At 48.1% G+C, this 23,467-nt stretch overlaps 1 protein-coding gene across 6 annotated transcripts in view; it reads right to left on the bottom strand.

Annotated features, from left to right (window-relative positions):
• Window positions 1–372: 372 nt before the first annotated feature.
• The window catches only part of SETX (senataxin), a 62,212-nt gene continuing 39,117 nt past the window's right edge, over window positions 373–23,467 (bottom strand). For 5 of the 6 annotated variants that reach the window (XM_006104398.3, XM_023745679.1, XM_023745678.1 and 2 more), the window contains 15 exons: window positions 22,532–22,764; window positions 20,913–21,080; window positions 20,250–20,400; window positions 16,496–16,597; window positions 16,147–16,268; window positions 14,334–14,405; window positions 12,816–12,965; window positions 11,917–12,024; window positions 11,620–11,709; window positions 9,251–9,438; window positions 8,618–8,710; window positions 6,930–7,094; window positions 5,936–6,034; window positions 4,895–4,982; window positions 373–3,594 (listed from right to left, as the gene is read on the bottom strand). In XM_006104398.3, the coding sequence (XP_006104460.2) occupies window positions 2,875–3,594; window positions 4,895–4,982; window positions 5,936–6,034; window positions 6,930–7,094; window positions 8,618–8,710; window positions 9,251–9,438; window positions 11,620–11,709; window positions 11,917–12,024; window positions 12,816–12,965; window positions 14,334–14,405; window positions 16,147–16,268; window positions 16,496–16,597; window positions 20,250–20,400; window positions 20,913–21,080; window positions 22,532–22,764 (2,549 nt within the window). In that variant the 3' untranslated portion in view covers window positions 373–2,874. The remainder of the gene's footprint in view (window positions 3,595–4,894; window positions 4,983–5,935; window positions 6,035–6,929; window positions 7,095–8,617; window positions 8,711–9,250; window positions 9,439–11,619; window positions 11,710–11,916; window positions 12,025–12,815; window positions 12,966–14,333; window positions 14,406–16,146; window positions 16,269–16,495; window positions 16,598–20,249; window positions 20,401–20,912; window positions 21,081–22,531; window positions 22,765–23,467) is intronic. The other variant, XM_023745682.1, reaches the window with a different exon arrangement.

The raw sequence follows: 23,467 nt of genomic DNA on the forward strand, positions 1-23,467 counted from the left end.
GACAGGCAGTCCGACTCCACTCCCTGAAGTTTCTGCTTTCATAAACCTGGGTCCACTTCTGTGCCCAGCAGCAAGTGCCCTGACCTGGCAGCGGCGGTGCCCTGGGGGCTCCTCTCCGAGAGCCTGTGCACTTGTCCCTCCCCGTCCCCCACTCTCAGCCTAACGGGAGCCAGCATTCCTGCTGGGCCAAGCCGCGCCTCACTGCCTTACAAACAGGATCCCAAAGAGAGCTGGGAAGCCGGAGTGGATGGGGCTGGATGATACGCTTGAATAAAACAAGTCCCACCACGATGCGAACGGCAGCCCCGGCGGGTCAGCCAGGAAGCACGCTGCACCTTAGTTTAGTGACAGAGAACTCCTAACCCACGCCAGTTGCGTTTCCACTTTTTAATTCTTCTATTTTCTCTTAAAACTTAGGTTTTAACAAGGACGACAGGCCTAAAGTTTGCCAAATCCCAGCTGGGAATTCAGAGCATAGAAAAAGACAAAGCTCCAGCAAAAAATAGAATGTGCACAACTCACTTTAGAAAATAGTTTAGGTACATTTTGGTTATAAAACTCATTTACAGATTATTCACATGTATTTATCAAAATTCTCCCCCTAATACATGAAGACATGTAACTAAATAAACTGTGCACAGTGAACCCCAGGCAGGTCACACATGGAAAAGCCAAGTCAGTAGAATGTATTCACGATGGAACAACTGGTATGAAAGCAGACAGGCACTTCCTTCCGTGTAGCCCCCAGGCAGCCTTTCCACCAGCTGCGCTCAGCTGCCACTCGCACCGCTGGGACAGCCCAGCGAGGAAGCCACACCGGACACTCGGAACGCTCTATGCAAATGCTTTTACTCAACAACCAATGGTTCCAAAGGCAAGGGCAGGTACACTGTGTCCTGCCGGGAGAGCTGGCAGGGCACAGGCTTACTTACCCTTGGAAAGGGTCATGTGGCTCTCCGACTACATCATGCATCGTCAGACCAGGGGAGCCAACACGCGTGAGAACAGGCCTCGAACTTAACTGGAAATAACACTGTGGGCACGGCAGCAAAGCACGCCCCGGGGACACCTGCTTCTGCAGCGCCTGCTGTGGCAGAGGGTGGCAATCCTCACCAACAGTCTTGTCTGCCTCCTTCACTAGCTTGCAGAGCTGTCAGACTCGGAACTGTTGTCACACTCCAAGTATCTGCTAAGCGGAGCGTTTTACCAGGAGAGGAGAGTAAACTTAAAGTAACACTGAGATGTCTTCCCACGGCCCTGCCCCTCCCTGCGCCTTCTCCTGCGGCCCAGCCAGGACAGCTGTCCCAACCCCGGGAACACCGGCTCCCCGGGCGGGGTGCTGCACCACGCCAGCGAGGACAGGCAATGAAAAAGGAGACTTTAAACTCGTGCAAGCACACACTGCTTTCTAAAGATCCCTTAGGAGTCTACGGGGCAGTAGAGCTTCTGACTAACACAAAGCCCTTTTTGCTTAAAGCAGAGGCCCAGAAAACTTCTAATGGCGCTCACCTCAGGGTCTGCTTTCCTACCCCATTAGCCGGGGGCTGCAGGGCAGTCCCCCAGCCTGCTGCAGCCATGGTCAGCTGCCACTAAGTGCGCGCTCCTGTCTGCGATCCCTTCTGTCCGTGTTTGGGAAAGTGGACTGAGGTGCGGCACCCGCTTCTCCGTCTCTCAGACTCCCCTCACTGCACGCCCTCCCGCTGCGGAAGCAGGGTCTTTCCACAGGAAACGTCCCGCTCTTCCCGGTTCTCAACTCCAAGTTCTCTCACCCTCTTCTAGCCTCTTTGAAAGGGTGTTTCATTCGGGCCTAAAATTCAGGGTGTCCCCAAAAAAATGAATACACACTTTGAATAAACATTCCAATGGGCTACATCTGAAAAAAAGGAAACATCCATCTAGCAGCTGTTACGTGTGTACATTTCTTTGGGACACCCTGCATTATACCCGGCCTGCCCTCGTGGTTCCCAAGCTGCCGGGACCAGAACCACCCCTTCCACCCCCTGGATGTATAACATGGGGCTTTCCAGGCTCTATCTAAACTGGTCACTCAGCTGGGACCCTTGGCAACCTGCAAGCTCACAAGCGGATGAGGGGTCCGTAGAGCTGCCCAGCACTAGCCTGGCCCTGGGCCACCCTCAAGTGGGAGCCCACCGTGACAGGAAGCTCACAATATGCTGGGGCGTCTGAGTGCTCATTCAAGGATATTTCATGGCCGAGTCTCCTTTTTCAGGAAGGAGACGAATTTTTGCTAGAGAGCTGTTTTGCCTACTAAAAGGTGGCTGAATCCCTCCCAGAAATGTCCTGTCCATGCCAAGGTGCCTCGTCTAGAAACGTCCATCAGAACCTGACCGAACAGAACTCCGTTTCCCAGTGTCCTGCCCTCACTTTGTAAACAGAACCCGACACACTGGCCAGCAGCGCCCGGCTGCCCCAGGCCCGCCTATTGCACACCTGCTGCCATAGTGGCTCAACCCGCCTCTCCTGCTCTTCTTCTCTGTAATATAAAGTCTGTTCTGGCGAAAAGGACTCACATTGTAAGCAAGGGAAGAAGAGTGGTTAACTAGATTAACTTTTAAAAGGGTTTGGCTATTTGCTATACAAATATACATTTCAACTTTCACAATACTTGTAAAAGTTGACCTTTTTATAGAAGAACACTTCAGGGCTGCACTTCAGGGCATTATTACTAACACATGCACCCTCTGGAGTTTTGGCAACTGACAACAAGAACTGAAGATGAGCAGCAGGCTCAGGGTTCAGTTACATTTCCCATGTTCCCCAACAGCACACAAACTCCTTTGAGAAAAAACAATCGTAGCTGACAGTCCTCGTAGCTGCCTGCGGTCTGCTTGCGGCTGACCGCGCGCCCGCTTACTAGAGCTTCCTCTTCTTCGAGCCGCTGTCCTCCTCCTCGGCTCTCCCATCGTCCCAGCTGGAGCTCCTCTTGAGGTGATGGTTCCCAGGGCTGGGCATCTCCTGGTCCCTGTCACTGACAGCCCTGGCCTCTCTCTGGTGGTTGTGACCCCCTTGCTGGTCACTTTCATTTGTGGAGTCAATGCTGGCGGCAGGAGGTTCACACGGCACGTGAGGTCTGTGGCTGCTCCATGTGGCCATGCACAGCTTCAAGGCGCGGTCCAGTGTCTGGGGACTCACAGGGAAGCCGGGCACTCCTGAGGGGGGCGCTGCTTCAGAATGCTGGGGGCCCCGGGGCTCTGGGTTCCTTAGGCAGTTCCCTGGGGCTTCAGCACTTCTGCCCATTCTCCTGAGCAGTCGTGGGTCCCGAAGCTGGTCCTTAACAGGAGGCCGTTCAAGGTCCTTTCCAGCAACATTATCAGCAGCCTCCTTAGCGTCCAAGAATGCGTGGTACAGGGAGTCATTCAGCAATGTCCTGTTCTGGTCGCTGCCCGGCGAGCCACCCTGGGGGCTGGAGCCCTCAGGGGCTGCAGAAGGAGGGTAGGTCAGACTCCGCTGCAGCACCACCGACTTGAGCTTCAGGATCTTCATGGCGTCCTGCTTATAGTTCTTGTCGCAGGTCTTGATGATGGCGCCACGCCTCTGCGCGTCTTGAATCAGGTGGTTCCAATGCTGATTGTCCTTGAAACCAAGAGAAGGGAGAAACAGTTACACCCACCAAACACGCACACGCTTGGGAAGCAGCAGGCCCAGCTTCATTTATGAACAAAGAAGCAGACTTTCATGAACAGATTCTCCAGCATCTGCTACTTGCTAGACGAGGCTGAAAGGAAAAGAAGCCAGTACACAGCCCCGGCCCCGTTAGAAAGGCCACCGCTGTCGGCCAGACCCCATTCCCCGGCAGACTTGCTGCAGCCTGGACGGCAGCCCCAGGGAGTTATTTACATGTCGACTAATTAAAATCAAATACAAGAAGACTTCAGGTGTACCAGCCACATCTCACATGCTCAGGCAGGCACCGTGACCAGCGATCAGCATGCTAGGCACGGCAGACAGAGCACTTCCGCTTTCATCCCAGGAAGTGCCCTGGCTACTGGTCTGGCCCTGCCAGCCTTGCACAAGGTCATGACACCTGGAACCGGAAGTCCTGGCTTCAGAAAGGCCCAACTTCTGAGTGCCTGTCACTGTTCCAGACAAGCACTAGAGCTTCCACCAAATTCTTGGGGGCCTCCCAAACCCCAAAGGGCAAAACCACCTTCATTCAAGATTGAATGTCGTGCCTTAAGCAACACTGATGCTTAAGAATAGGAGGTACAAGCTTTAAAAATTCTGTTAAGGGGGTACAACAGAGTCGTTGAAGACTGGTAGAGTTCAATGAGAAAGACATTTGAGCGCCCTCTGGTGGTACTAACCAAAATGGGGAAATCTCGCCTAAGAAAACTTTGTTAGAGAAAATTAGGAAAACCGAAAGTCACCCCCACGGAGACTAGTAGCAAATACAAGCTTTAGCTGATGGTGCTGTCACCAAGGGAGGCTGCACATTTGTCTACCAAACGAGCCTGTGGCCGCTACTTCTAGAGTCTGCGCGCAGGGAGCTCCACCCGGGACGCAGTGGCTCGGCGCTCTCCCCAACGCCCTCGCTGTGGTGTGCAGCTGGGCCGACAGCAGCCATGTTGACTAGCGCTAGCACCTCACGACTGAGAGTCACTCAGCACCTACCCGCCCTACGGTGCAGAGAGACTTTTCAAAGGTCATCTGGAGAGGACACTGGAACCTGGGCCTCGGCTGAGGCAGGTGAGTGGCCTCCAGGGAGAAGCTGCTGGGGACACGCAACTCTGGGAAGAGGCTCATTCTTTCATGCCACCATGTGTCCCCGAAACCACCTCCATGTTGATGGAGATTCAGAACCAACCATCGACCAACCCACTGTCAGTAACGCCAGACAGACTTGGAGTTCTCTGGTCACCAAGAATGTACCTACCATCAGGGTCCTCAGATGCCCAAGGATGAAGAGGCTGTACTTGGCTCGTGTAATGGCGACGTTCAACCTCTGCAAACTCGCCAGGAATCTAGGCGATCAGAAAACAGTTACTTCTTTCTATAGAGGACTCAGCATAGCAGTGAGTGAAACAGGAGGATTTTAGACAGTTTTTCGTGGGCTCTGACTTTTAAAGTCACAGTCCTTTCTCACTCTTCCTCCCAACACAGGGCACCTGGCACAGAAGCAATTCCCCTTAAAAAGAGTGAACAAAACACCCAGTGCTTTCCCTCAAAGGGATGCATCTGTCAATTTTCCTATTCTGACTTAAATGAGATGCTGCAAATTTTAACAGTATGATTTTTAAGCCTTAAAGACATCCTAAAAAGATGATACTAGATCAATTATTCTTAAATGTAAGTGAATTTGAGATTACAAAAATACGGTGAAACTAGGGCAGACGCACACAAACATCAGACAAATCTAACAACAGGTCAGAAAGACCTGGGAAATAACAGAACTGCTTGATACACGATAAAGCTGAGATTTCAGATTAGCTGGAGAAGAAGAGACTGTTTAAAAATGGTCCGGAAGTAACTGGCCTCCTCCATGTGTACATGCAGACTACCTCTAGGCAGGGGCAGAGAGAAATTAAGGTATTTTAAGAACAAGTAAACATTTATAATCTGCAAATTTCATCTGCTACTTATGAGAAGAGAAAAATCCCAGAGCCCGAGACCCAGGGGAGTTTTCTGACACCCACCACAGTGCCCGAGCATCTCTGCTAAGTCAACTGGCCGCAGTTAAGGTTAACAAACTCGGCCAAAGCAGGAAACACAGAGCGATGAGGAAAAACCAGGTTACGACACATCCCAGGGAGAAGAGCAAGCCCCTGCAGAACACACTTGACCCAGTGACTTATTTCACTCTTATTAAATGAAAGAACAGATTCACACCGTCATGGGTTAATTAATATACAAGGTATCAAGAGAAGCAAACGCAACAGGGGATCAACTTCACAACTTAAGTACTCAAGTTACTCACCCGATTGAGCCTTGTGTGGCGTTTGCTCTGACACATGTAACAATAATACAATCTTTCTGACGACCCTGAAATGCATCCACAGTATCTACTTCTGCTAGCCTGTTTGCAAAAGAGAAGTGTTTACTGAGAAAAGAGGATTATTAAACAGACCTATTCATAGAGCACTATTTTTCAGAAACGTTTTTCATGGGATCTGTGCTTATGGAAATGTGACTCTCATAACGCAGAACTCACCATTTTAAAGCACACTGTTCAATGGTTTTTAAATCCATTCACTATGGTGCGTAGCCATCATCACTAATTTCACAACATTGCCATCACCCAAGAGAGAACTCCTGTCTTGATTTCCCCTCCCCCACAGGCCCTGGCAACCACAACCCTGCTGTCCATCTCTAGGCTCTTCAACACTGACATTTCCTGTCAGTGGAATGAGAGTGCGCGGCCTCATCTACGCCGTAGCGTGTGCCAGTGCGTCCTTCCTTTTACGACTGCGTATCTGACTGTATAGGTGGACCAACACTTATTTATCCATTTACAAACCCTGCCCTGAGTTCTTTGTTGGAAAGTATTTGATCACTAACTCCATCTCTTTACTTTTTCTAGAGTCAATGTTGGTTGTTTGTGTGTTTCTAGGGTAAGGCACTTTGGAGTTAATGGATTTCCAATATTTAATCTTTAATTTTACTGCTGAGGTGAAAAGGAGACAGAAACATGACAATGTGACCTCCTGCACCTTGTCAGTCAGAACTCGGACCGGCAGTCCCGGAACTAAAGGGAAAGGCCGAGAGCTGCGGTCAGCCCCGCCGTCAGGTCTCCCGATGACCAGCCTCTGATGGCAGGAGGCTCCGTCCATAGGGCTGCCAGCGGCCCACCCCGACCCAGTGTCCTGTGCTGGACTGATTGCCACTCCCCACACATTTCCTTTCCTTCTAGCCCCTCTTTCTTTAAACAAACAGAAAAACTGGAAATATCTGTAAAAATACAGATGCCTCACCCTCTTCCTTCAAATTCTTTGTCCAACTCCTTCAGCATCTTCATCTTCTGAGCCTTGTAATGGGTGATGACGCCAACGCTTCGGGAATTAACATCCCTTCCTTTGTCTCTGAGAAGTTTAATCAATTCTATCACCAGTTTGATTTCTTGAATGTTTACGTATGAGCTAAGTAAGACGGAAAAAAGAACACATCAAAACTAACAGCAGCCAAAAACCAAACAACAACAACAACAACAAAAGCCTAGCAGCAGCCCAACCGCTAACTGTAAAGTGCCACGTGCTTCCACCAGCACAGGAGGCAGGCGGGTGTCGTCACCACCCAGACAGCAGGGACTCAGAGGCCGACACCGACCCGCAACCCTGCCCATGTGAGGAAACACAAAACTACTGCTGGTGAAGCAAAGCTGTGAGAGACACAGAGAGTCTGAAGTCAACGGAGGTTTAGGCAGCCATTTCTCAAACATCTGTTCAAACAGGAACAGGAAGAATAAAAGTATAACGAAGAAGATAACAACAAAGCTAATTCTACAGATTGGCTACCTTCCCGACACTGAGGACCGTGCTCCCGCTGCAGCCTCTCTCTAATGCCCACCACTGGCCGTGCCAATCAGGCACCACAGGGCTGAAGGATGCCATCCACACGAAGTTGAGTGGCGTGGCCCCTGGAGATGAACGACATGGGGTCCTGCAGTGGCCCAGTCCTCACTGTCCTCCCTGCTGGCCTCACCCTGCACTTCCAACTCACTTCCCAAACAGCACGCTCCTTCGGTCCCACCCCAGAGGCCATGTGCAGGGGCCCCTGCACCTGCACCTCTGTTCCTGAGGCTGCCTTGCCTGTGTCGCTTTAAAAGCCTTAAATACCCACCGCCAGAACTTCAACACTTGCTACACAAGACAACCCGCTAGCTAGCTGTCGCTTCCATCCTTGAAATCTTTATTCTGCTTGGTCACCTCAGGTCTACATTCCTCTTGTGACCTCCCATCCCCCAAATGCTCCCAGGGCTCAGCTCTCAGCCCTCTGCTCCCTCCACAATCCCACAAGCCCCGGCCGCCTGCTTCTCCACCTCTGCTGACTACTCCCTGAGCCTCAGCCAGGACACGGCACACGGCTGCGCCGCGGCTCCAGGACACAGGTGACTTTGCCGTCCTCTCACTTCATCCTGTACAGGTGGTGCTTCCCTGGTGCTAACAGAGGCAGCCCAGGCTCCTCCCGGCGTCTCCTCATCAGCGCCCACCCTCCTTCCTGCTGTCACGCACAGACCACCTGAACAAGCCCACCCATGTCCAGCCTGGTCCAGCCGCTGCCTCCCCTCTGTCAGCTGCATCTATACTGGCCCTTCACAACACTTCAGCCAACGGCATAATGAACACCTCGGTGATTACCTGGTGATGCCTGTTTTCCTTTTAGACCACAATAACCTTGCTCAGAGCTACGGCCATGGCATGGATCTATTCAAGTGCCTACCACATGTTAGGTAATATTATCCCCGTTTTACACTTAAAATTAAAAGGCTGAAATATACAGAGAAAGACATTGGCAATTTATTTTTAAAAAGGAGAAGCTATCACAACCTGGCTAAATAAAAATGATCGCGCACAACATTAGACATTGTTTTAAATATAAATATGAACAAAAATACTGCGACAATTATGGGACCTCCCTTGAGAGTGAAGAAGGGGGAACATACTCATTTTCCCGCCGTTCTGAGCCGTCCCCGACGTCAAACACGAGGTAAGGCTGAAACGGCCAGCTTGAGGAACACCGCGTGCTCTCAGTCCCTCTACGAGAAAGCAGCCCCATTCAAAGCAGTCAAGTTATAGGAAGCGTTTTACTTATGATTACCATTTTCCTGGCAGAGGAGGAGGCTGGGAAATATGGGCACAGGAAGGATCTTCTTCAATTGAAATGTGCTTTTGTGAAAGGTACACAATACATTTTATTTCTATCCTAGTGCTAGAGAGAATGAGCTGTGCAATTAAAACATAACAATTACAACTGGAAAGTTACTCATCACACACAAAGTAAAAAGAGCAAGCCATTTAATTCTATGTAGAGTATGGTATGATTTTTAGTTAAAAAAATTAAAAAAGATGTGCATAGTACACAGACTAGAAGACATACCAAAATGGTAGCAGTAACTATTTCTGGGTAGTATAAACATCGGTGGTTTCCCCCTTTTTTGCTTATCTATGACTTATAATCAGAGAAAATCATTAAACCTTTGATTTATACTTTTTATGACAAGACTTAACAACACAGTAATCTAGTTCTTCTAAATCCTACAAACAGAACCAGCTCTCCGGCGGGCAGTGGGACCCACTTGTGGGTTTTCAGGCTCTTGTTGTAAATGTAATTGGAGGGGAAGAGACAGATGTCGGGGTGCATCCTGTACTGCACGGTCAGCTGGAGCACCGGCAGCCTGCCGCTCACGTGGTGCTCCACGTTCTCCTCCAGCAGCTTGCAGAAGCGGGCCATCATCGACTGCTCGTAGCCGTAGTCCTGCGCCGTCTGCAAGGGAGAACTGAGCAGTCACCTGGGAGGGTCCGCTTTGCTTGTCCCAGTTAAAACAGTCACTGAGCTCTAACATGTACACGGCAAGGGTCGGGCCATTCCCAACAATCAGTCAGAGAAAGACTTTGTGTTTTTCTTTTTATTTTTTTGTTAATCCTCAACCGAGGATATTTTTTCCACTGATTTTTAGAGAGAGTGGAAGGGAGGATGAGAGAGCCAAAGAGAGAGAAACATGGATGTGAGAGAGAGACATCGATTGGCTGCCTTCTGCACATGACCTGACCAGGGCAGGGGATTAAGCCTGCAACCAAGGTACGTGCCCTTGACCGGAATCAAACTGCCACCTTTCAGTTCACGGGCCAATGCTCTATCCACTGAGCCACGCCAGCCAGGGCGAGAAAGATGTTTCTGACCCTGACCTTGAGAAGCCATGGAGGTTGGCCAGGCAAGCTGAGGATCTTCTCCTCATGTAGAAACCCTCACACTGCCACGAAAAGACATGATCTTGGGAATGACCACACTGAAGCTATTCTGATGCTAACAGAGGCCACCTGACTCAGTGATGAAAGAAGCAAAAAAATGTAACACAGATTTTAACAATCATTTCTGGGTTATGCTCTCAACAAACAGAAATATTCCTGTCACTGTAAACAAGCCCTTTTAAAGACTGATGGCTTTGACCATCCTCCCACACACTCAGCCGCCTCAGCAGTCCAGCTCCAGCCTCACAGAACATGCTTGTGAAGGAAACAGACCACTGGCTGACTAAGGTGAGTTCACACACCCCATAATGGATTCCAACCTACAATCTGAAAAGCAGTCACCTCACTGACAAACGAAGAAAACTGTTGTCATGTTATCTTGGTTGTACCTTGGATATACTTTTCAATGTCAGCATCAGATCAAGATTTGAAAAGCATTTTATCAAATAATCTAGAAGCAAAAATGTTCTCTGAAAAACACACTAAGAGGGGAACTCTTCCCGAGTGGTGGTGAGGACATGGGCATCGAAGCTGTACGTGCGAAGCTTGAATTTACCTGCTTCACAAACTGCGAGAGTGGAGACAAAGATATTACTTCTAAATAATAGATGATGTGCGTATGTGAATTTAAGTAGGATTGTGTAACTAAATAAATATTAGTAATCGTTTGGCAATTCCATTTACATCCCCAAAAGTTTATTTATACAAATTAGCTGAAACTTCATTTTAAATATTCTCTCGGGGGGGAAAAAAAAGGACTTACATGAAGCAACACACCTATTGCCAGAAAAAAGCAAAACAACATCAATTTGCATATTCTCACACGGGGGATACTTCTCGTCTATTCACTGACTGGCAATAAACCAAACTGGCTCAGAGTGATTCTGCACCTTTAAACAAGGCCAAGCCCCACACATGTCCAGACGTACACAAAACTGACAGCCACCTGACACCATCCTTCGGGAACTTTCGTGTGTGTCCCCCGCTAGGATGCAAGCTCCACGAGGGCAGGGCGGCCCTCAGTAAGTAAAGACTGAACAAGGTGCATCAATGAGCATACAAATGCCCAGTGAATCTGTTAAAATACTCAACTGTTCAGTTATTATCCGTAGAAAGAGGTGGAAGAAATTAACTTCGTATTTATTTTCTGAACTTTCCTCAATAAGCCTGTATTATTTTTGCAATTAAAAAAAAGCCCAAATGGATTTTCCTCATTTTTATTCTTAATCAATCACCAAAGCAGGCACTCAAATTGAGGCCCGTCAACACCGCTTTTCATTCCATGCTGCGGCCCTTCCACACACTGAACCCGCACAACTTGGAAATATGTGCGGGGTCCAGCCCCTCAGATGGCCCCAAACGGTCACTAGGTCCTGCCTGGCGTGCCCTTCCGGGAGCCAGCGTTAGTGAGGCAGGAAGCAAGGCGGGCGGGGTGGGGAGGGTTATGATGCTGGTGCCAGACAGAGCACAGTCGCCCTTCCGTCACCTTCCCTTCCCGGGGGTGTGAGGGCCACAGGCACTTCCTTGTGCTACAGGATACCGAACTCTAAAGCTGCAAATGTACTCTAAATGTGTCTTTGTAAGATTTTCCTCAAATTTGCACATATTTAAATATAAATCAGTAGGTTGGGGTTCTTTTCCTTGCTTTTAAAGTTGGTTTTGGTGTTCATATTATTAAAATAAGTCAGATACGGCCCTTAAAACAGCTGCACTCTGCCTGTTGCAAAGGAAAAGCCCAGCGCACATGGAGTAGGTTCTTTCTAGTCTCTGGTCTCTGATGCGGCTCCTGTCACACACAAACACAAGCACAATTACCAACAAAGGGACATTGTCAGATACTTTAAGACTCAAATGGTGGTTCTCTTTTCCCAGCCTTTCCAACACTTTTCCCTGCAAATAAGAGATGATGATCCAACAAAGACCTCCCCCCCCTCCCCACTCCCCCACCCCCAAAGGCCCTTCCACTTTAAATGGGTGGGAATAGGGGACTCACCAAGGAGATGACTGTGGGGGGGAGCTGCTTCGGGTCTCCCACGAGGACCAGCTTGTTGCAGCGGTGGATGAGGGGGGTAAGGGTTTCCACTTCACAAGCCTGCCCGGCCTGAGTAGCAAAGTGCAGGAGAAACCAGCTCAATGACCTTTGCGTTTATCCACGTGCAGTTTACCTACACAAACGCTTTAACCATTCAGAGGAGAACCACACTTTCTCCTTCTGCACCAAATGCCAAAAACAACGAAACAAAAACACTCAATAAAGACCACACATGTATTTTGAAATCAGCCACCATTCAGGTACCACAGACACCTGGGAGCCAGCCATGAGCCAGCAGGCCACGGACTGCCCAGGTTTGGGTCCTTTGTTCCTGCTGGGGCTGCAAGTCTGTGACCGGCCCCACCCGCCCTCCTCCTGGTCCTCAGCAGGCCTTTCAATGGCAAGACCCGGCCTTCTTCCACTGGCTGACACGTCATCGCGCCCGCCTGCACTGGGGACTAGGGACCTGGGACCTCCTGGACCGATTCCCTGTATCTCATTTTCATCCCTTTTGCCTTCTGGCTCTACATCTGGCAAACAGTAGGTACCTAACAAATGCTCAATGAACGAAGAAAATACAGTGGCTCAGAGCTGTGCAGTTACATTTCAAATGCTGCAAAAGGTAGCCTGAGCTCTTCCAAGCAGCTCAGACAGTCCCCGGGAGGGCTCTGTGAGGAACTGTCAAACCCCCCACTGGAAGAGCAATGGGGAGGCGGTGGCAGCACGTTTCAACGTGTAAGACTACGTAATGGCAGGTAAAATCTGACGCGCAGTCCACTGTGTCGCCATCTCAGCAGCCCTTGTTCGTCTAAGAGTCCGCACAGCACTAGTCCAAGCTGAACGGCCGCCCGCTCACTGACCTCGTCAACGATGACACAACTGAAGGGGACTCCTCCTTGCCCCCGGAAAGCGGACTCGAGCAGTAAACCGCCGCTCGTGCTCAGGGTGCAGCAGATGATGTGGGACTCTAGGATGATGTTGCTCTGGGTTTTCTGTGGGCGCCCTTGAACCTGAGACAACAACAAAGGTTCATTACCATTCAGTTGTTTGTGAATTCTAGGCTACGGCAGGGCAACTTTACTATAAAGCACCCATCTTCATTATGTGACAGAATAATATTTAGTAAATGTAAGAGAACCACAATCTAGAAAAACAGCAGAAACTTCAGATCAAAGACACAACGGGACTGTGGCAGAAGCAGGCAGTGTGAATGACACCGCTCACTGCACGAACCAGCATTCTCATCAGAGTCGGTCAGCCTCTTTCTGCTGACCCCCACGTGACCCAGGCCCCACGTGCGCTCGGGCAGGGCGGGCAACGGTGGGCCCCAGGGCTCTTGGGCTGAAGGCCATCACCCATCTCCTCTCAGCCATCAGTGAGAAAACAGCCAAGTGCCACAGCCACAGAACAGTGACGAGTAGCAGAGACCTTGCTACCTGCAAACATGAACTTCATCCTTCAATTTGGGAAAAGTTGAGTTTGGCCCGGTTTAAAATCTTTCTGAAAAGCTTCCACGTAATTTTTAATTAAAAAAAAAAATTGCTAATGGAAATAGGCATTAAATTCAACTGTATTTACTTAACCACACAGAGAAGGCTGGTAATACATTCAAGAGAGAATCTCCGCCGAAACCGGTTTGGTTCAGTGGATAGAGCGTTGGCCTGCGGACTGAAAGGTCCCAGGTTTGATTCCGGTGAAGGGCATGTACCTGGGTTGCAGGCACATCCCCAGTAGGAGATGTGCAGGAGGCAGCTGATTGATGTTTCTCTCTCATCGATGTTTCTAACTCTCTATCCCTCTCCCTTCCTCTCTGTAAAAAATCAATAAAATATATTAAAAAAAAAAAAGAGAGAATCTCCTCAGACACACTGCTAGCAGCGCTGGTGGATACGCCCTCTCCCTGACCCCACGGGAAGCCTGTGCTATTTGACAGGCAACATGGAGCTGCCAGTCACTGCGCTGGGCTCAGACACGTGTGATTTTCTTTCTTCTTAATAGGGAAACACCACAAACTTATTTTTATTTACTATGCATCTGGCGATAGTGACCAGTTGATTCTGCAGTTCGGGGGGAGGTGCAGTAGAGCCTCCGACAAGAGGTTTTATTAATACTTACCCAGACCTAGAAAAGGAAAGATATTCTATAATCACTTCTTTCTTAGAAATCTCAGGTGGTGATAAGAACTCATTATTAGGCTAAAGAAACAAATGTAAATATACATGTAATTACACCATTTCCACTTTTATATTTGTTTAACATTTCTCAAAAATGGAAAAAATTTTAAATGCAATTGATAAAAGCCCAGAGGTTATCTCAACTATGTCATAATGAAAAAAAGAAAAGAAAAACCAGGAAAATGCTATAAGTAAACTACTTACCTCTTTAATTTTAGACGCAAGTTCCTGCCTTTCTTTTGAAACTTGGGCAATTTTTTCATCTAATTCTTGCCTCTGGAAAAAATGAGAACGCCATCTTTAAAGTTGAGTCAGCATTTACAATGCTTTCCAGTGGACTGTCACTTCCAAAGGGCGAGCCTGCACTTGACGAAAGCTGGTTCACCCCGTTTGTTTTCTCTTTGCAGTGAGGTCCTGATGCTTTCTGCATCGCTGCGTATCCAGAATGTGGCTAAGCTACTCCGTGCTATCGCTGCCTCCGCACCCCTTCTGTTTGGCCAAGCAGCCTGCACACCTTCAACTGACACTGGCCCTTCATACAAGCCCCGGCCGAAGCAGTAGCCCAGTCACAGCAACTGTAAGCTCCTGGTAGATTTCTCCAACATCCTTGTGATCAAGGCTCCCCTGCCCCAGGGCCTGTATGCCTTGACCATCCTTTATATAACACCCCCCTGGGGAGTTTGAATTGACCAATCCAGCCTTAGCCTGGGAACTGCTAAGCACTCCACCACACAGGCCCTAATAAAGGCACGTACGTGCCCCAGGTCCTGCCTCCCTGTCTGCACTCCGCCTTGACCTCCTGTGGCCCCTCAGGGTGTGCTGTGTCTCTCCTCCAGGACCTGAGAGTGATAAACTTCTCTCATGGTCTGCTGCGGACAGTCTCACCACCAGCACCCCAGACTCCACTTAGCAGGAAGGTAACCTGATCATTTTCACACTATGTACGATTCCGTTGGGTCCAGTACATGGCACCTCTGCTACTTCTGAGCATCTCAACCCTTGGTTATCATTCCTTCCCTCGTTTCCGGGTAGTTCAAGTGAGACTATCAATCACACCTCCAGCACCTCTGGCCACAGCGGCAGGCATGTAATACAGGCCTGGTCAACCATGGCACCCTTTCCCTTAACACAAGGATCGGAACTGCCTGCACACCCAGGGACTAATCCAAGTTCTTCGTTGGAGCAGATGCCCAGTAACAGCAGGGAGGCCTTCTCCACCAGGGGGCTTTCTGAGCTGGGGTGGAGCCCAGAGATGCTGGCACTCAGTCTTCTCCGGGAGAAGAAATGCTGACTCACAGACAAGCAGATCAAGGTGGAGAAATGGCATCATTTGCTCAAGTTAATCCACTCCTAGATGTCCCAGGTCTAGGTGCCAGTGAATTCCGTTTTTTGTCTAACTTAACTTTTTTCTACATTTAAAAAAAAATTTATTTACTGATTTGAGAAAGAGAAGCATCGATTTGTTGTTCCACTTATTTATACACTCATTGGCTGGATTCTTGCATGTCCCCTGACCAGGGATTGAACCTGCAACCTTAGCATATCTGGACATCACTCTACCCAACTCAGCTACCCGGCCAGGACTTGTCTAACTTAACTTGGATTAAATTTAACTTGTAATCAAAAGATACCTAATGAATTCAGTGCAGTTTTAGTATAAGGCAGGCAACAGCAAACTACAATCTGTGGATCAAATTCAACTCGCCATCTGTTTTTGTAAATAAAGTTTTATTGGAACATAGCCACACCCCTTTGTTTAGGATGGCGTATCTCCTGCTGTTTCTGTGCTACCACAGCAGAGCTGAGGAGTTGAAACAGAGACCTGCAAAATCCAGGCCGTTTACTATCTTGCCCTTTCCAAAAAAAGTTTAACTTTTTTGTAAGGTATATCACTTTTGTCTAAATTTTTATCAGCAAATTATGCTATTCCACAATGGAAAATGGCATCAGATACTTATCAACTAGTTTGTGTATCTATGATATATTAAAAACCATTCAGCAAGAAATGTTTAGCTACCTGGATTCCTCTTCCATATCGGCTTAAAGCACGCTGGCGGGAAAGTTCATCTAGTTGATGGTCTAGATGTTCCTTTCTTCTATGCATCTCCTGAACGTAAGAAGGTAAGTCTTTTTCTTTTTCTTTAAAAAAAAAAAAAAAAAGATAAAGACTTGTCTGCCAATTCTCTCTCTCTCTCACTCACACACACACACACACACACACACACACACGTGTAACAAGAAGAAAAACTAGTTGTCAAAGCCACACTGTTGCTAAGGTCTCCCCACTCCCTTCAATGCCCAAGCCACTGTCCACTGTACAAAAGGAACCAGAGCTAACGTTAGTGTGAACCGTGTTCAGTACTTACTCATTTTGTGGTTAACTTGGTTGTCCAAACTGAATCTTAGGACCTCATTATTAATAGACCTTTCTGGACCCACACGTACTAAATTGATATCTCCACAGTTTCCTGTTGATAAAAATCACTCTTCAGAGATTAATGAGGACTCTGCCAACCCCTGTCCATTACCATGTGTATTTCTAAGCAATCATATTCATCACAAAGGGAGCTAATGTGAACTAATGAACTGGATACCTGGGACTCCACTGGGGCGCCACACACATTATTTTAGACAGTCTCTGTAGCAGCCCTAGAAGTACTTACCATTTCTACTTAATGAAAGCTGGCGAGGTTGTAAAACACGCTACATTGCAGAGTTGAGATTCTATTATACTAATGTTTCTCAAATTATGTTTTTTAGAACATTCCATGGTAGAATATATTTGGACAATGGTGAGTTAAAGATAAAAAAAGATTTCTTAACCACAGGAGGTTTAAAAAATATAGAGACTTTTCTCTATCACTACATATGGGAATTTCTAAACAGTCTATTTGAGCCTCAACCCTCTTCTGCAGAATCTACAGAACAAAGCTTTGGAACTCTGCTCCCCTCACTTTCTACTTCACTAGAAACACCTAGAGATAGATGACAGACATTCTTCAAACTGCAGGTGAGTTCATAAGAAGGCAGGACAAACTCTAGGCCCAAAACAAAGAGAAAAACAAAGAGAAAGCCGAAAAGCAGAGCTAAAGCCCTGAGCTGCTGTGGCTGCCCAGAGGGTGAGGGTGAGGGCTGCTCACTGTCTCTGTGCTCAGGTGCATTTACATTCAACAAAATGCAGATGAAAATCTTTAGCTCCACAGAGTGTGACAAACCACCACACTGGCAAAACTACCATTCCCAACAAGGACGGACGTCCTATAGGGCGGGCTTGGGTTTAAAGCCCGGCAGAAAGCCAATGGGCGGCTGAAGAAGAATGAACCTGTCTTGTCCCAGCTCAGCTGGGAAATTTCTCTTCTGGGACTTTCCAATCAGGCCTGTGCCACAGGTGAATGTAGAGACTAAACATACATTACAGGGAATGACAAAGGTGAGCCTCAGAAATATAGCTGAGATTTTAAAAAATGAGAGTACAAGGAACAACTTTACACCAATATATTTGAAAACCTAAACGAAGTGAAATTTTTCTTAAAAATGTGAATTAGCAAAACTCACTCAAATCTAGAAAATTTGAATAGACTTGTAGTAATTAAAGACATTTATTTTATTTTACATTAAATATTTCTTTACTGATTTTAGAGAAGGGAGAGGGAGATAAAAACATCAATGATGGAGAGAGAATCATCGATTGGCCGTCTCCTGCACACCCACAGTGGGGATTGGGCCTGCCACCCAGGCATGTGCCCTGACCGGGACTTGAACCGTTATCTCCTGGTTCATGGGGCTCAACCACTGAGCAATGGTGGCTGCAGTAAACACTCTATACCTGTGTTGGAGAAACACCCACACGTATAGGAATGTTCACTGTAATAAAGTATGAAATCACAAAAAATGGAAGAGAACCGAAATGTCTATCAACAGATAATGAATACACCGTGCACCCCTACAATGAAATACCCGTAGCAGGTGTTATGAATGACTGTGTTGATAGTGATATCTATAAAATCATGAACCTCAAAAACATACCGTGGCTGGGAAAGTGGCAAACTAACAAGGTATTGTAATTTGACAAGCCAATGAATTCCATTTGTAGGTACTACCTATGTGGTAAAAAGAAAATCGTGTCTGATCCCTCCGAATAGAGATGGCACGTCCCAGGCTCTCCGTAGCTGGGTGCAGCCATGTGAGTAGGTTCTGGCCAAAAGGAAGGAGGCAGAGGTGCTACTGGCAGTGTCTAGGAACTTTCCTGAAAATAAGGCTAGGATGTGCCTCCGTCCCCTCTTCATCTTTTACCTGGGACACTTGCTGCTGGATTTGATTGCTGCAGCTGGAGCAGCCATCTATGACCATGAGGTGCACTAAGGAATGAGGCCACACAGAGTGGAGCAGCAGGACAGAGGGAGCCCAGGTCTCTGAGACTCAACACCAGTACCAGTCCTGAGCTGCCGACCTCTGACTTCCCAAGTAAGAAAGAAACTTCTATCATACTTAAGCCACTGTATTTAGAGTTGCTCTTATTTGCAGCCAAATCTAATCCTAGCTGATAAAAGGTACTGTTGGGGAAACCTCAAGAAAAACAAAATTTGGTCAGGAAAGACAGGACACATGAGCTTGGGAAAAGTCTAATCCTAACCGCCACTCAAGCTGTGTGCTGTGGGAATGAGGCGGGCAGGCAGGCGTTACCTAGCATCTGCACTCAGGCGCCCTCAATCATCTGCGCTGCTCTCTTCACCAACATCAACTACGATGTGCTGGACGTGACCCTGGGGCACTCTACAGCCCTGCGCTTCACCCTTCAGTTTCTCCTCCTCCAGCATGGAGACAGTTATTTAATACTCAGCTCTGAGAATCACTGCCACCGTGAGCACTGTTCCAGCTTTCCAGGCACTAAATATCTACTCAGCCCCAGCCTGGCCCTGTTCCAGGCACTGGAACACCACAGTGAAGGACTCACTCTCGCCCTTGGGGAGTATACTCCATTCCAGCTGTACTGACCCCGTTCCGGCTGTACTGACCCCGTTCCGGCTGTACTGACCCCGTTCCGGCTGTACTGACCCCGTTCGCTGTACTGACCCCGTTCCGGCTGTACTGACCCCGTTCTGGCTGTACTGACCCCATACAATCTGTACTGACCCCGTTCCAGCTGTACTGACCCCGTTCTGGCTGTACTGACCCCATACAATCTGTACTGACCCCGTTCCGGCTGTACTGACCCCGTTCCGGCTGTACTGACCCCGTACAATCTGTACTGACCCCGTTCCAGCTGTACTGACCCCGTTCCGGCTGTACTGACCCCGTTCTGGCTGTACTGACCCCATACAATCTGTACTGACCCCGTTCCAGCTGTACTGACCCCGTTCTGGCTGTACTGACCCCGTTCCAGCTGTACTGACCCTGTACAATCTGTACTGACCCCGTTCCAGCTGTACTGACCCCGTACAATCTGTACTGACCCCGTACAATCTGTACTGACCCCGTTCCAGCTGTACTGACCCCGTTCCAGCTGTACTGACCCTGTACAATCTGTACTGACCCCGTTCCAGCTGTACTGACCCCGTACAATCTGTACTGACCCCGTACAATCTGTACTGACCCCGTTCCAGCTGTACTGACCCCGTTCTGGCTGTACTGACCAAGCTGGATTCTCGCACCTCTGGGCCTTTTTACCGATAGGAATTCTACTGGCATCGCCTCCCCTCACACCTGCCCTGGCCAACTCCTACGCGCTCCTCAGGTTTCACCTTAGGCACCACCTCCTCTGGAAGCCTTCCGAGCCCTCACATGACTGAGTCAAGGGTCGTCTGAAGTTGCCAGGAAGTGCCCACATTTCCCTCCTTCTAGAGAGCTGACAGCTGGTCCTCTCACTGCCCACGCCTCCATCCTCTTCCTCCTGGGACTGTCTTCCGGAGGCTTCACTGCTGAAACCTCAGCACTCAGCACAGTGCCGGGCACCGAGAAAACGCTTACAATATTTGCTACAAGAATTACTAAGGACAGAGGGGCCCAGCCCATGGACAGGTTACCACCAGTAAGGGCCTGCTCTTTATCATTCACAGCTGCCCACACGGAACACTGAAAACAAAACAAAAAACTAATGAACAGCCCACGTAAGTATCATACCCAGAGGATTCTTCTTGTTTTTACACCTTTCTTTGAATTCGAGGATGATTTTTTTCATCAGCTCATCCACGGCTGCGTTGGAAGGCGCACACACAAGCACGCGGTTCTGCTTGATCTTGGCGTTGGAGTTTTCATCCAACTGCCCCCTCCTCTGGTTCCACAATTCGCCACATGCACCAAACAAACAAAAATACCCATGAGCCCGATGTGTCAGCGCATCCTTTTCTCTATTTCCACGCGCATTCGGAGTCCCCCTTACAAGCAGGTCACACATCTAAAGCATCTACAGCCTACGCTGATATTACAATACTCAGGCACTGACTCTCCTCCCAACCTCCTGCGCCTTACCTCACTATCCAATGACCAAAATGCAGCCAGGAAGACCCTCAAGGCGGTCGCCTGGCAGATGTGACCTATAATGAAACCAGAAGACCACCCTCTGGCCCTTAGGATTAGTTTCACCCAGACAGCATTTTCTGCCCCTTTTATTTCTTAGAACTTTCTCTCCCTCCGCTACCCGTACCCCGCCCCCGCCCCCGCCCCCGCCTCTGATAAAGTTCCACACAGTAACACAGGCACACTGACATGAAGAGGCACACGTCAGTTACTTCAAGGACAGCGGCACCATGCCCTCAGCCACAGCACCGACCCCAGCATCTCTACCTCGGTCAGCAGGCGGTACAGGAGGCCAACGATGGTTTTTGATTTCCCTGTTCCAGGTGGCCCATGAATCAGACAGATCTTGGCCACCGCCGGGGAGTGTTTCACCATGGCGTACGCGGTTTCTATCGCTTTCTTCTGGTCGTCGTTGAAATCCCTTAAGTAGGCATTCTACACAAAAGACAGGAGTGAGAATGTTAGGGCAAGACCCCCAAGGCCCACCCTTAATCTAAAACCACTCTCACTACCGGAAAGAAAGGTACTCTGTCTGTAGGCTTTGGCCCAGCATTGAATACAGTGTATTTTTATTTGGGATTCTTATAATGACGATGACAATAAGCTGTTCTATACTTCTCTGCTATTTCTTCTTTGGTTCTTCCCATTGTAGTCAACTCCCTCCTTAGACAGAAAAACAAGTGATACAGTGGAAAGAGCATGGACTTGGATGCAGATCTGAGTCTAAACCTCAGTTTTACTCATAAGCTAGGTCTCTTAAAACTCTTAACCTCTCTTGCCCTAGCTGGTTTGGCCCAGTGGATAGAGCGTCGGCCTGCGGACTGAAAGGTCCCAGGTTCGATTCCTGTCAAGGGCATGTACCTTGGTTTCGGGCACATCCCCAGTAGGGAGTGTGCAGGAGGCAGCTGGTCGATGTTTCTCTCTCAATGATGTTTCTAACTCTCTATCCCTCTCCCTTCCTCTCTGTAAAAAAATCAATAAAATATATTTTAAAAAAGAAAAAAAACAACAAAAAACACACCAAGTGATACAGTGGAAAGAGCATGGACTTGGATGCAGATCTGAGTCTAAACCTCAGTTTTACTCACAAGCTAGGTCTCTTAAAACTCTTAACCTCTCTTGCCCTAGCTGGTTTGGCCCAGTGGATAGAGCGTCGGCCTGTGGACTGAGGGGTCTCGGGTTCGATTCCTGTCAAGGGCACATGCCCGGGTTGCGGGCCTGATCCCCAGTAGGGTATGCAGGAGGCAGCCAATCCATGATTCTCTCTCATCATTGATGTTACTCTCTCTCTCTCCCTCTCCCTTCCTCTTTGAAATCAATAAAAATATATTAAAACAAACAAACAAGCAAAAAACTCTTAACCTCTCTTAGCCCCAGACTTTGTAGACCTGGGGCTCCTTGAAGGGTGAGAAGTGACTGAGATGACGCCCGTGAAAGCCCTAGCACACTGAGGGGGTAAAAATATTACGTTCCTTTTGCCTTTCTCTGTGTTAACTTCCTGGAACTTATATGAAGCTCTTCCAAGGAGATATGTGTTCACACAAAATGACAGCTTCATCTTCACACCTGCAACACTCAATTCTCCTACGCCTGGACTTCAACCACCTAACGACATGCAGGCAGAATGCTCACCTCCCATTTTAATGTTGCTCTTCAAGCACACTTCCAATTCTTTACAGTACACCTTTCTCCCGAGGAGGCAAGCTGACCCACTAACACACACTCTGCAATACCAAAGATGACTAAGCACTAAACGACATCCTTGTGCACAAAGTGTGTGTTGTTGTCGACATAGGAATAGGCAGCAGGTACCCACAACACGATGCTTTCACATCCTGACAATAAAACTTTCTGACTTTCCCTGTGATCATATAATCATCACTCACAATTCCCTCAGATGTTGTAGTTAGTAGATTTCTTGTACAGAAGTCCATGGGGTTTGGATTCAGAATAGCTCTGGCCAGTTGGTTTCGACTATTCAACAAAGACATTGCTTTCAACTTCCTTTGTGTAGTTACCAGAGAACTGATTACAACACATCTCACGGTTTCATTTACATTGACTGGGAATTTATCCTGAGTCTGGATGAGAAGGGAACACTCATATTTCCCATTATGCACTAGTATGAAGAAAGAGAAAAAGCAATTTCAGTTACCAGTGAGTAACAATGTCCAGTTAAAAAGGCTACTCAGAATTGGATATTTTATAACGTATGGTTTTGTATGACATGTTATTTACATAACTCACTCACTAACAACTTCTTGAAGGCCTCCTAAGAGCTGGCATTGTTCCTCTCCTCAGGAGACTTCTTTTTTTAGCAGAGAGAGGCAGACAACCAATAAACACATCAGGCAGTACTAAGCAAGTGCTCTGAAGAGAGCAGCAAGGGGATGAGGATGTGCCAAAGGGTGTGAGGTAGGGATCGCTGCAGACAGGAGTCAGGGAAGGTCTTCCTGATCAGGTGATACTTAAGCAAAGACTTGCAAAAGGGCCACTCAGGAGGCTACTGCAGTCATCCAGAGAAAAGTTAATGGCAGGATGGACCAGGGTGCAAGAGCAGAGTTGGGACCTGGGTTCAGGGTACATTTCAAAGGACGAATTGATAGGATTTGCTGATGGATTAGATGTGGAGTGTAAGATGAAGAGGCTCTGCCTAGTAAAGGAACAGCAGATGTTGGACAAGGTTTGAAATGTAGAGATGTCTGATGGTGGGCTACATGAAGAGTTCAGGGAAATAGACTACTTTAGAAATATGAATTTGACAAATGTAATCATTTGCAAGAGTCAGAAGCATGGCTGTATCCCGTTACTGCTCTTCTAAA

The sequence above is a fragment of the Myotis lucifugus genome, unplaced genomic scaffold (genome assembly GCF_000147115.1).
Source record: "Myotis lucifugus unplaced genomic scaffold, Myoluc2.0 scaffold_565, whole genome shotgun sequence".
In the NCBI taxonomy this organism is placed as follows: domain Eukaryota; kingdom Metazoa; phylum Chordata; class Mammalia; order Chiroptera; family Vespertilionidae; genus Myotis; species Myotis lucifugus.